This window comes from Syngnathus scovelli, chromosome 11 (assembly GCF_024217435.2).
Source record: "Syngnathus scovelli strain Florida chromosome 11, RoL_Ssco_1.2, whole genome shotgun sequence".
Classification (NCBI taxonomy): domain Eukaryota; kingdom Metazoa; phylum Chordata; class Actinopteri; order Syngnathiformes; family Syngnathidae; genus Syngnathus; species Syngnathus scovelli.
In genome coordinates this window covers 1,549,995-1,561,603 of record NC_090857.1, presented here as the reverse complement: position 1 = coordinate 1,561,603, position 11,609 = coordinate 1,549,995, and the positions used below count along the sequence as shown (strand labels likewise).

Genomic DNA, 11,609 nt, shown 5'->3' with positions numbered 1-11,609 from the left:
TTTCTCCTCCGATCAGGGTCCAAGAGCACTGGAGGCCCTGAGCACTAGAGCCCTGAGTCAGCTTGACCCTTCGTTAACACCGCTAGGTATCCAGGTCAAGCCACTCAAGGCAGAACAGCTGGGGATAAATCCTCCCCAATCAGAGTGAGAACCAGCCGCGGTGAACCACTGCCTTTCTCCTCTGATCGGGCGGGGTTCAAGAGCACTGGAGCCAGCCCTGACTAAGCAGTGCCTCCCCAGTGCTCTCCTCCCGGTTGTACCTGGAAAAAAAAGCTTCTTTCTTCTTGAGCAATCTTCTTTGTCCCATGTCAACGCACGACCTAAGCAGACGCCGGATTCGCTCCTCCAACTTTGCTGTGCGTCCGCCATCGCGAGGCTCCAGGGAAGTCCAAGTACCTAGAGGGAACTCAGCTGTATTGCAATACCTGTGGAAGGAATGGCTGAAAAAGAAACCCTACTCTACAACGCCTAGGTCCCGGTGCATCCTCGGCCTAGTCACCTAAGCTGGACTAGGGGATGTGAGTATTAGGGGTAAGAATTTGGAACCTGTGCCAATTGGCCATTTAGGGTCCAACATTAAACGTGTGTGGTGCAATGTGCTGTTGCATGAGCGAGGCTACACCTCGTAGAAGACTGAGCCTGGATTAAGGTCCTTCCGCTCCGGACCACCACACCCTGCGTGCGTTGTCCCTGGAATCGGAACTCAGGGGGGCCGCATACGTACCCCCTGAGTCGCATTGACCCTTAGGTTAACACCGCTAGGTATCCGGGCCAAGCCACTCAGGGCAGAAGAGCTGGGGATCAATCCTCCCCGATCAGAGTGAGAACCAGCCGCGGTGAACCGCTGCCTTTCTCCTCCGATCGGGGTCCAAGAGCACTGGAGCCCCTGAGCACTGGAGCCCTGAGTCAGCTTGACCCTTCGTTAACACCGCTAGGTATCCAGGTCAAGCCACACAAGGCAGAAGAGCTGGGGATAAATCCTCCCCAATCAGAGTGAGAACCAGCCGCGGTGAACCGCTGCCTTTCTCCTCTGACCGGGCGGGGTTCAAGAGCACTGGAGCCAGCCCTGACTAAGCAGTGCCTCTCCAGTGCTCTCCTCCCGGTTGTACCTGGAAAAAAAAAGCTTCTTTCTTCTTGAGCAATCTTCTTTGTCCCATGTCAACGCACGACCTAAGCAGACGCTGGATTCGCTCCTCCAACATTGCTGTGCTTCCGCCATCGCGAGGCTCCAGGGAAGTCCAAGTACCTAGAGGGAACTCACCTGTATTGCAATACCTGTGGAAGGAATGGCTGAAAAAGAAACCCTACTCTACAACGCCTAGGTCCCGGTGCATCCTCGGCCTAGTCACCTAAGCTGGACTAGGGGATGGGAGTATTAGGGGTAAGAATTTGGAACCTGTGCCAATTGGCCATTTAGGGTCCAACATTAAACGTGTGTGGTGCAATGTGCTGTTGCATGAGTGAGGCTACACCTCGTAGAAGACTGAGCCTGGATTAAGGTCCTTCCGCTCCGGACCACCACACCCTGCGTGCGTTGTCCCTGGAATCGGAACTCAGGGGGGCCGCATACGTACCCCCTGAGTTGCTGACCCTTAGTTAACACCGCCAGGTATCCAGGTCAACCACTCAGGGCAGAAGAGCTGGGGATCAATCCTCCCCAATCAGAGTGAGAACCAGCCGCGGTGAACCGCTGCCTTTCTCCTCCGATCGGGGTCCAAGAGCACTGGAGCCCCTGAGCACTGGAGCCCTAAGTCAGCTTGACCCTTCGTTAACACCGCTAGGTATCCAGGTCAAGCCACTCAAGGCACAAGAGCTGGGGATAAATCCTCCCCAATCAGAGTGAGAACCAGCCGCGGTGAACCGCTGCCTTTCTCCTCTGACCGGGCGGGGTTCAAGAGCACTGGAGCCAGCCCTGACTAAGCAGTGCCTCCCCAGTGCTCTCCTCCCGGTTGTACCTGCAAAGAAAAAAGCTTCTTTCTTCTTGAGCAATCTTCTTTGTCCCATGTCAACGCACGACCTAAGCAGACGCTGGATTCGCTCCTCCAACTTCGCTGTGCTTCCTCCATCGCGAGGTTCCAGAGAAGTCAAAGTACCTAGAGGGAACTCACCTGTATTGCAATACCTGTGGAGGGAATGGCTGAAAAAGAAACCCTACTCTACATCGCCTAGGTGATTATTAGGGGTTAGAATTTCGAGAGCGTCCCAATTCCCCATTTAGAGTGCAATATGTGGTGTATAACGTATGTGGTGCTAGGTATGCTGTAGCATGAGCGAAGCTAACCGTCATAGAAGACTGAGCCTTGATTAAGGTCTTTCTGCTCTGGACCACCACACCCTGCATGCTTTAGCATGAGCGAGGCTTGACCCTTCGTTAACACCGCTAGGTATCCAGGTCAAGCCACTCAGGGCAAAAGAGCTGAGGATCAATCTACACCGATCAGAGTGAGAACCAGCCACGGTGTACCGCTGCCTTTCTCCTCCGATCAGGGTCTAAGAGCCCCTGAGCACTTACACCCTGAGTCACCTTGACCCTTCGTTAACACCGCTAGGTATCCAGGTCAAGCCACTCAAGGCAGAAGAGCTCAGGATCAATCCACCCTGTTCAGAGTGAGAACCAGCCTACAAAAGTATGCTCCTATCTTCTTGAGCAAGCTCCTTTGTCCCATTACAACGCACGACCTAAGGAGATGCTGAATTTAATTCCTTCTACTTCCCTGTGCTTCATACACCGCAAGGCCCCAGGGAAGGCCAACATGTTGTTGTTGCCAGAGGGTCACTATTTCAGAAAGTAAAATTTAAAAATTAGAATTAGGGATAACCAAAATTAAAGTCAAATCGGTCATCCCTTATTTAGAACATTATTGTAATAATTGTAACAATATAAGAATACAAGTGACGTGCGGTGATTTTCATGACTGCGGAGGCACTGACGTCACTCTCCGGGTAAAACATTTTCGGCAACTAACCGTGTCACCAACATGTTGCTGTAGTGTGGCTAATTGTTTATTTAATTTTAACTAATTTAAATCAAATCTCATATCAGCCATAAAAACACTCAATAAAACACATGGAATCAAAAACTTGTTTTCAATCGCGCGTGCCACTCCGTTCCGAGTCCCGCTGTCCGAATCAAACCTTTTAACTCCGGAAATGCTCTTCCTTTACTGATGACCTCCTGCTTCGACCGAAAATCCATAGTTGAAAATCGTTAGGATATGTAATCCTCCATTGTAAAACGAAATGTAAAAACGGAGGGGGGACGAATGTCAAACAAAATAAATGGACGACTGCTCCTCAGCTGTTCGCTGTCAATTTGGAGCGGAGATCTCTTCTTCTACAGGTAGGCGCATGAAGCATCCCGGGGCCACTAGCGCCTCCTGCCATAAGGCTGGAGAACCTTCTTTCGTAGCCTCCGTAAAATCTCTTTTCTTTTCTTTTTTTTTTTTAATAGCATGTGACTTTTTTATGTGTGCAAAGTGACACGTTACATTTATGTTAAAATGATCACTTATTTTTCATCACCCACCCCAAAAGTAAGAGTGTGTAAGTTTGCACGTTTCCCTCAGTAAATGATAGCTTTTTAAAATTACTCTTTTAATTTAGCTTTGACTTGAACAAAAACTAACTTGGGTCTTTTTCTGAAAACCAAAAAAGAAAAAAAAAACCTTTGGTCGTTGTATTTCTGCAAAATTGTGACAACTCTCTTGAAATTACAATCTTGGGAGGGAAAAAAAAGCACCAAAAGAAAACACAGCTGTCATGTTGCTATTGTTGGTGGCGCGTTATGGCTTTTTGCTAAATGCTCTCCCACATGAACGGGAATCGAATCAAATAAAACACACGCTCAAGTCGTAGGACAAAGAAAGAGTGCTGACTTTGAAGAAAAGACAGCAGCGCTAAGCAGATTGGCGCACGCCAAGATAACGACCGGCGCGCTTCCATTAATTGCTAAATGAATTTTTCACTTGTTGACTGACAGGAAGGAAGAAAAGAAAACGTCTGCACAGGAGATAAGCTCAAACGTGAACAATAATTGAGGCTTCTAAGGTCGAGAGAAAAAACATATTTCTTACTTTGGCTTCTTTTTGCCGCAATCATCACTTAAACTGCTCGTGGTGCACCTTGGTTTATCTCGTATTTCATTTATTTTCTCAGGAAGAATGCAATGAGAAAAAGGTCTTACTTTTTTCAAGGAATAAAGAACAGTAATCTTCCAAGAATACACTTGGAAATTTATAGATGTCCAAATTCCTTCACGTGAAATATGTTATGAGATTTTTCAGACCCTTCAACCTAAAGCTGATTTTTTTTTCTACAAAAACAATGTGCAAAACCATTCCCCACATTATGTCTTTTTTTTTTTGTGATGATGATATTTTTATACAGTATATACTGTATAGTGTGAACATGCGGCCTGTGGGAGCAGGAACACTCTCCATAAGTAGTGCTTTTCCTTGGCACTCGGGAACAGATGCAACATATGTCCGATGTGATGATAAAACATGCAAGTGCTTTCATCAGAGGTGAGGCCACATGAAAAATAGAGAAGCTTTTTCCACTTTTAACTCCTCGTCCAAAAATAAAAAATACCCCCCAAAAAGGGCGTGGTTTCGACAATGTCATACCTATGAATGAAATACAGTGACATCCACCACACGGAATTTGTCTGCCTACACTTTAATCAAATACAGCAAAATTGCATTACACCACATGTGCCATTATTTGAAACTGCATTTTGCTTTTAAAAACATAATAATAATAACATCAATCTTGTAAAGTGTTCTAATTTTCAGTGTTGAATAAAAATCAAGGGACTTTAAAGTCGACCTTGAGGGATGCCACAACTAATTTCTTAGAAAATTTGCTTTTTTTTTTCTTCTAAAGGAGAGACAAATGAATTTTTGCAGTATCACAACATTATTGTTGCAAAACTGCAAACCCTTTCTTGAAAAATGACAATTTTTTTATCTCATAGGTCAGAAGTGAAAAAGTGTTAATTGTAAATTTGGCATCTTACACAAAGACCTAAATGTGACCGTGAGCTCTAGTTCCTCCATCTTCTGCCTCACTAAGTGCAGTGTGCATCCTACCAACCGCAAAGCACTCTTGTGGCCCCCTGGTGGGCCACCCACCAGCACGGGACACTGTGTGGACACCGGCTGTGAGTCTCCTTCCTCACGTGTTAAATATTCATTTGCCAGCATCTGCAACCAAACGCAGACTGCAGACTTTTCCTAAAGTCACAAGGACCAGCCAAAAATGATGATAGTTTAAAATATACACAACGTGCTGTGGTTTTAAAGAAGCTTTCTCGTAATGTACAGTATTTATCATCAGTTCACCCGCAATCTAATTTTAAAAAAACCCCATCAAAGTCAGGCTCTTTTGTGATTTTCTAGATTTCTGGTTTCTAGGGTTATCAGCACACTTCTCCCTTCTGCAGTCTGTCACCCTTTCATTGGAAGAAAAGCTCCACATTGAATATTCATAAAGATTTCTTTTTTCTTTACGTCTCGTGACAGACGCTGCATAAAATGTGCATGAATGTGTGAGAACGTGTGGGTGGTGCTCAGTGACCGTCACGTGACAAAGTCCTTGCGCTTCAAAATGACAGTGACAGATGTAGTGCAGGGTGGACTCGACCCCTCCCTACATAAGGCCACTCTCAATTATCACTCGCTTTTTCATCAAATTGTTTTATGTTTATGGCCTCAAAGTAGTTTGCATACAATTCTTTATTGTATTGATGACTTTACCATTACGTTTAGGTAATTAATCACCTGCAAGTGAGTCAGGCCATTATGATTCTCTGGCTCCCCCTGTCGATACATATTATTAGACGGTACAGAAGGAATGGCTCTACTCAATTTTTATTTGTATAGTGCTTTCACAAGAATTTATACACGTGACAAGTGTTTGCATTCTTCTCATATGCAGGGTGGGTTGGATATTTTCCCAGAATGCACTTGGTAGGATTAAGAATAGGATTATATTCTGTGTCACAAATGATGCCTTTACAGTGCTAATAGTGCTCAGTTCTGATTGAGACAGAAGGGTGTGTATTTAACTGTGTTTATTTTATTTTACAGGATGCATAACAATGAGAGCTCTTATATTCCAGAGGTGTCAAGACGTGCAGCCAAAAGCAGCCAGACACATCATTTTGCAGCTAAAGGTAATCTTTGTTCCTTTAACAAATCTGTACCAAAACTGATTGTCAAGGTGAGTTTGACACAGCTGTAAATGCTCTATATTGGTACTGTACACCGCTGCAAACTACAACAAATTATAACAATTACGCATTATTTGTGTAAAAACAGTTGTTCATCTGCATATTTATTTTAGGATAGGGCTCGTTTTGGATGGCATTGGTATCCAAATGTAGAAGCTGCAATACATCAGGTCAGAGAAGATGAAAAGGGCAAGACATGGGTTTTAAATGCTCGCTTTAATTCGCAAAGCAGAGAAATGTAAAAAAAAAAAATCTAAAAATGTCCCAAGTAAAAATCAAGATTCAAACGGGTGTGTCTGTAGAATGAAGAGAACACAAGTACAACAAAGATCTCTTCTTCTATTGAAGTTGAGTGTCTGGTATTAGGTAGGAATAAATACAAGACAGACAACATATGGTTGAAACTGAATGAAAATGTCATCGATCTCCAGTGCCTCCTTGTGGCGCCAACGCTTCACAATAGCTGCAAACATCAATGACACTAGTCTTATCTGTCCGGTCTCATCATGCCCGGCCTGACAGGCATCATCATGGGTCGAGGGTGACGCATCATGTGAGGTGGTCCCGGCATCATCTGCATGGGCGCTCCCATCGGTGGCCGCATTCCTGCTCGTGAACATGTCGGGAGGTGTGAGTATGTTCAAATATCTTTCCAAACTTTAACAAAAGGTATAAATGTCGTACCGGGTCCGCCAGGCATCATTCCATGAGGCGGGGGTCCCATCATGGGCATCATGGGAGGACCGGCCATGGGCGGCGTGGGCAGCATGCCTGGACGTGGAGGAGCACCTGTGTCAAACCCAGATATTTTAATTAGACTTGAATCTTGTCTTGCCCATGACAGGGTCACATTCTACACTGTAGTATCCGAGTGTCTAGAAACAAAGAAAGGGCCCTCGCAGTAAGTGTTACATGGTTCAGTTCTTGCTGACTTACCAGGAGGGGGGGCACCTGCAAATGGCGTGGGGGGAATTTTTCCTTGTTGAAAAGCAGCCGCTGTTGAAAAGTGGGTGGGAAAAAAGGAGATTAGTATTTATTTGTTACGAATGACCTTCTGCCACAACCGAACGCCAGTTTGCTTACTGGTTTTATCAATGAGGCTCTGGGCCTGCTCTTCCATCCATTTCTGGTAGTAGTCCTTCACATTTTCTTTGTGTTTTCTCCCACTGCAGTGTGTCTTCCTTACAGATGGCTGAAGAACCAAAGCAGAGAAGATGAATTTAACCAATGCAAATGTCTTCATTTAGTTGTGAAATCATGATGCTGTGCTTACCGAATCGTGCGTAAGGTAGGTGTCGCAGTAGTCACAGTAAAACCTGTGGATGAGATTAAAAAGACAAATAATTTATTAAATTGTATTTGTATTCACCAGGAAATTGGTGTATATTTGCAAAGCAATTGATCAGCGTATGGTCCTGGCTAACTAATGAGCTAATGATACTACAATTACTCCCTATCAGCTTTAGAACGTGCTCACAATATGATGCGACCAATTACGGGCAAATTAATAATGATTAAATGATAACTATAATTAACAAAATAGTCTTTAAAAATCCCTTCGCAACGAGTTTCGTTCCAGAAAATAGACGGAGCCGGAACAAAGCTCGCGCTGCTTCAGTATAAAAACGGTCAACTCATTCTGTTGTGTTCGAACATTTACCTCCAATACTAACATATATTAACGTTTGTTTCATTGTTTGAACGCTTGAGAACAATTATTCAAGCGCTACAAAGAACATAACGACTTACTTCGGCATGTTTGAATAGAGACAGCGTCCGAATCCGCCACTGTGGTGTTCTCGATTAAGGTTCCGACCAGAAATGCGTTCTTTCCACAATGTGTTCCGGCAAGAAAGCGGTGGTATGCAATACGTAGACGTAACCCAAAGGTTCCAAACACCTGCGAAAAATAGTACATTTTATTTTTTTACATACATACATGATAGTGCCTTATCCCCAAGGCAGTTAGCGCTGTACCAAGATCCAAAATTATGGAAATTAGGCGTGGTTGCTGGAGAAGGACACACACACTAAATAAGACATATGTGGATTAAACATAGTTGTAATTCTCCAATATTGACATAGACCGCATGTATTTGTTTTCCGCGGCAAGAGCAATTTGTGAACTCACGTGATGAGCCAATCGGAGGAGAGCTCCAAATAGCAACAGATGACGTAATCACCCACAATGTGATTGGCGCGGGTGACGCGCTGGGTTGTTGCAACGTCAAACTTCGTCCCCCAGTCGTGCCATGCGCATTGACGCTTGTTGTTGTGGCGGTGGAACAGCTTGTTATGGCTAGACGAGGCCTCGGACCCGACTGAGAGAGAAGCCCCTACCCACCCCTTACCCCGCCCTCCCTCCTCTCCCACCACCCCCATGGAGGGCACGGACATGGATGTGGACGCGGAGCTCATGCAGAAGTTCAGCTGCATGGGCACCACGGACAAGGACGTCCTCATCACGGAGTTCCAGAGACTCCTGGGCTTCCAGCTCAACCCCGCCGGCTGCGCCTTCTTCCTGGACATGACTAACTGGTGAGTGCGGGGATGAAGTGAAGGGGGACGGCCCCGCGGGACTGTTTGACTTGTGTCACGCAACAGCGAATTAGCCCCGTAAATTAGCTGGTTAGCTCACGTTATTATGCTAATAAAATGGAGGCGAGACACACAGCAGTTAAGTTAAGTTAGTTTGGGTTTATTTGACGACTGGTGCGCGCCGTCAACAAGGCTTATTCAGCACGTTAAACGAAAGGTAAACACAAGTTTCCCGCCGAGGGGGTTAATTAAAGCCCCGTGAGCCGCCCGCTCGCTTGAGCTAGCCCGCGCTCAGGCTACGTTACGTCAGCCACGCAATACGTGTGGTGACGTCATCGGTCGTGATGCGTTGGCGCAAACTAAAAAGTCACTTTCGAAAAAATAAAATAGACCAGTTTGTGCTTAGTAGTCTGGCGTACAATTTTCCAATTGCTGCATGTTGAAAAAGAAAAGTATGATTATAGGAGTTTTCGGTTTGAAATTAGGGTTCCAAAGGTGTTCTACTCCTACCTTCTAAATTTGACCGTGAAGCATCACAACTCTGCTGGTGTTTGCATCCTGGTCATCTTTGATCTCAAATTCCACCAGGAACCTTCAGGCTGCCATCGGCGCTTATTATGACTTTGAGAGTCCCAGCATCAACACGCCGTCCATGTCGTTTGTGGAAGACGTGACTATCGGAGAAGGCGAATCGGTCCCGCCTGACACGCCCTTCACAAAAACCTGGAGGATACAGAACTCAGGTACGAGGGGGGTTGACGTGTATTTGCAGCACAACAGCATTTTTTTTTTTTTTGTCATAGTCTCCAATTAAGTAAGCGGCAGTCGCTCACTCCTTGAAGTAGCCCGGCAACTAATGTTTGCAAACATGATGGAAATGTGTCTACTCACTTCTGTAGGCGCTGAGTCATGGCCGCCGGGCGTGTGCCTCAAGTACATCGGCGGTGACCAGTTCGGTCACGTCAACACGGTTATGGTGAAGTCTCTGGAGCCTCGGGAAGTGGCCGACGTCAGCGTACAGATGAGGAGTCCCGTGTCGCCTGGCATGTATCAGGGCCAGTGGAGGATGTGCACCGCCACCGGCTTGTTCTACGGAGGTACGGCACACTGTCCCAACTATTACTGAGTCGGCTTTCAAGCCAGGATTGGAGTTTTATCGTGCGAGTTAAAGCAATGGCTTACAGTTTCAAATTAGGGACTCAATCCAGAGTTTGGGTTTCACGTTACTGCCATCATTAGTAGCGGTCACACCGATGACATTGATGTGTGTCATGTCATCTGCAATTCGTTTGTCTTCAGACGTAATCTGGGTGATCCTGAGCGTGGAAGTTGGCGGTCTCCTGGGCGTCACGCAGCAGCTGTCGTCCTTCGAGACGGAATTTAACACGCAGCCTCAGCGCGACGTACAAGACGACTTCAATCCCTTTGCCTCGCCGCAGAAGAACAAGCGAGACAGCGACGGCAGCGAATGCCCCGGCGAGAACACGGCAGCTCATAATGCGGCCAACAGGACGTCCAATGGCCTGCAGGCCAATCTGACGCCGCTCACACGCGGACAGGTACGCTTTCAAACGGGTTGCGTTTGTTCTACAAATTATTGCCAATTCACTGTACAGCTATTAATGGCATGTATGGTTAAACTAGGGTTAGGATTTCAAATTGTCATGTTTGTATTGCACCTGTGATAGTATTAAAATGAACGTCTTATTCATGAGTATCTATTGGTTGTTTTTTTTTCCAGGGTGTTCATGGACCATATCCGTTCGGACAGAGCTAGAGTGTCCCTCACCGCTGGAAGTCCTCAAAGGGGAGTGCGGAGGAACTGTTGTTTTCTAACGACTCTCCACAAAAGCCCTCTTCGCACGCAGACGGCGGCGGTGGCCGAATGTCCCGCCCGCACCCGTCAGCGCTTCTTTCAGATTGAATTCTTTTTTCTTCCTCAAGCATCTGCTCACCACACACTCTGACCATCGCTGGGACGTCTCGACAAGATGTCGGCCTTAAAAAGTCCGCACGTTCACCTGGATTGACCTCATGCTCACGCATCTGATTACTTCAAGGCTTACCTTACTTTCCCGCCGTCAATTGCATCTTAAATCCCCGTGAAGACAAACTCTCCCAAAGACAAAAGTGCATCTGGCCACATGGGGAGGGGGGAGGGGGGGCACGCTGTGACATCGTGGGACAATGTGTGTGTTTGTGTTTGTTTTTAGGGTGGGCTTTTGAAAGCGTGCAAAAGTCTTGAGAAAGGGTTTGAAAAAGCCATGGGTGGCAAAAAGTCTATTTTGCCTGGCTGTACTTTTCCACGTTTGTGTGTTTTTGCTCATTGTGTGCGTGCATGTGTGTGTGTTGCGTTCAAGTGACAAAGAAAAGTGAACTTGTGTAACATTTGAAGAATGCTCCAAACCCGCTCATGAATTATCCATGTTATTTATTTGTACTCTTGGTCAGCAGGTGGTGCTAAAAATCAAATCTCAAGCGTGTGTGCGTGCGTGCGGGTGCGCGTTCCAATGAATTCAAGAAGGTGACGCTGATTCCGCTTTGAGTGAAATTCAGCACTGATGATATGTTACTGCTGTTTGCACAAACATTATTTCCAACGGCTAATGATGATTTTTTTTTAATTGTTATTATTTCGTGGGGTTTGGACGCATCGTCACCATCTTTTGTCGTCCCCCCTTTCTACCCAGCTCCTCCAAAAGGTTTGTTTTCTTCTTGCTTTAAAGAGTTTAAACACGCACCAAATGATCCTCAAGAAAGTGATTTTTATCATTATTCTGTCAGACAGAGGCTTTGAAAGTGTATTTTTGAATGGAGAATAAAATGGGAAAAATTGTCA

General features: G+C 45.8%; 2 protein-coding genes across 2 annotated transcripts; one reads left to right on the top strand and one right to left on the bottom strand.

The window, feature by feature from the left end:
* Positions 1-6,429: 6,429 nt before the first annotated feature.
* Positions 6,430-8,126, bottom strand: snrpc (small nuclear ribonucleoprotein polypeptide C). Its single transcript, XM_049734704.2, has 6 exons — positions 7,982-8,126; positions 7,506-7,548; positions 7,316-7,424; positions 7,169-7,228; positions 6,917-7,021; positions 6,430-6,838 (listed from the first exon to the last, which is right to left on the bottom strand). The coding sequence occupies exons 1-6, from the start codon at positions 7,987-7,989 to the stop codon at positions 6,720-6,722; spliced, it is 444 nt and encodes a 147-aa protein (XP_049590661.1). The 5' UTR covers positions 7,990-8,126; the 3' UTR covers positions 6,430-6,719.
* Positions 8,127-8,445: 319 nt separating this feature from the next.
* ilrun (inflammation and lipid regulator with UBA-like and NBR1-like domains) lies at positions 8,446-11,609 on the top strand. The gene is made up of 5 exons (XM_049734700.2): positions 8,446-8,770; positions 9,359-9,513; positions 9,670-9,867; positions 10,070-10,329; positions 10,512-11,609. The coding sequence occupies exons 1-5, from the start codon at positions 8,613-8,615 to the stop codon at positions 10,545-10,547; spliced, it is 807 nt and encodes a 268-aa protein (XP_049590657.1). The 5' UTR covers positions 8,446-8,612; the 3' UTR covers positions 10,548-11,609.

Coding starts and splice junctions, on each gene's coding strand:
- ilrun (XM_049734700.2), top strand. CDS start 8,613: ATGGAGGGCACGGACATGGATGTGGACGCGGAGCTCATGCAGAAGTTC. Junction 8,771..9,358: donor TTCCTGGACATGACTAACTG/GTGAGTGCGGGG, acceptor AAATTCCACCAG/GAACCTTCAGGCTGCCATCG. Junction 9,868..10,069: donor CACCGGCTTGTTCTACGGAG/GTACGGCACACT, acceptor GTTTGTCTTCAG/ACGTAATCTGGGTGATCCTG.
- snrpc (XM_049734704.2), bottom strand. Junction 7,425..7,505: donor CCTACCTTACGCACGATTCG/GTAAGCACAGCA, acceptor TTGGTTCTTCAG/CCATCTGTAAGGAAGACACA. Junction 7,022..7,168: donor TGCAGGTGCCCCCCCTCCTG/GTAAGTCAGCAA, acceptor GGTTTGACACAG/GTGCTCCTCCACGTCCAGGC.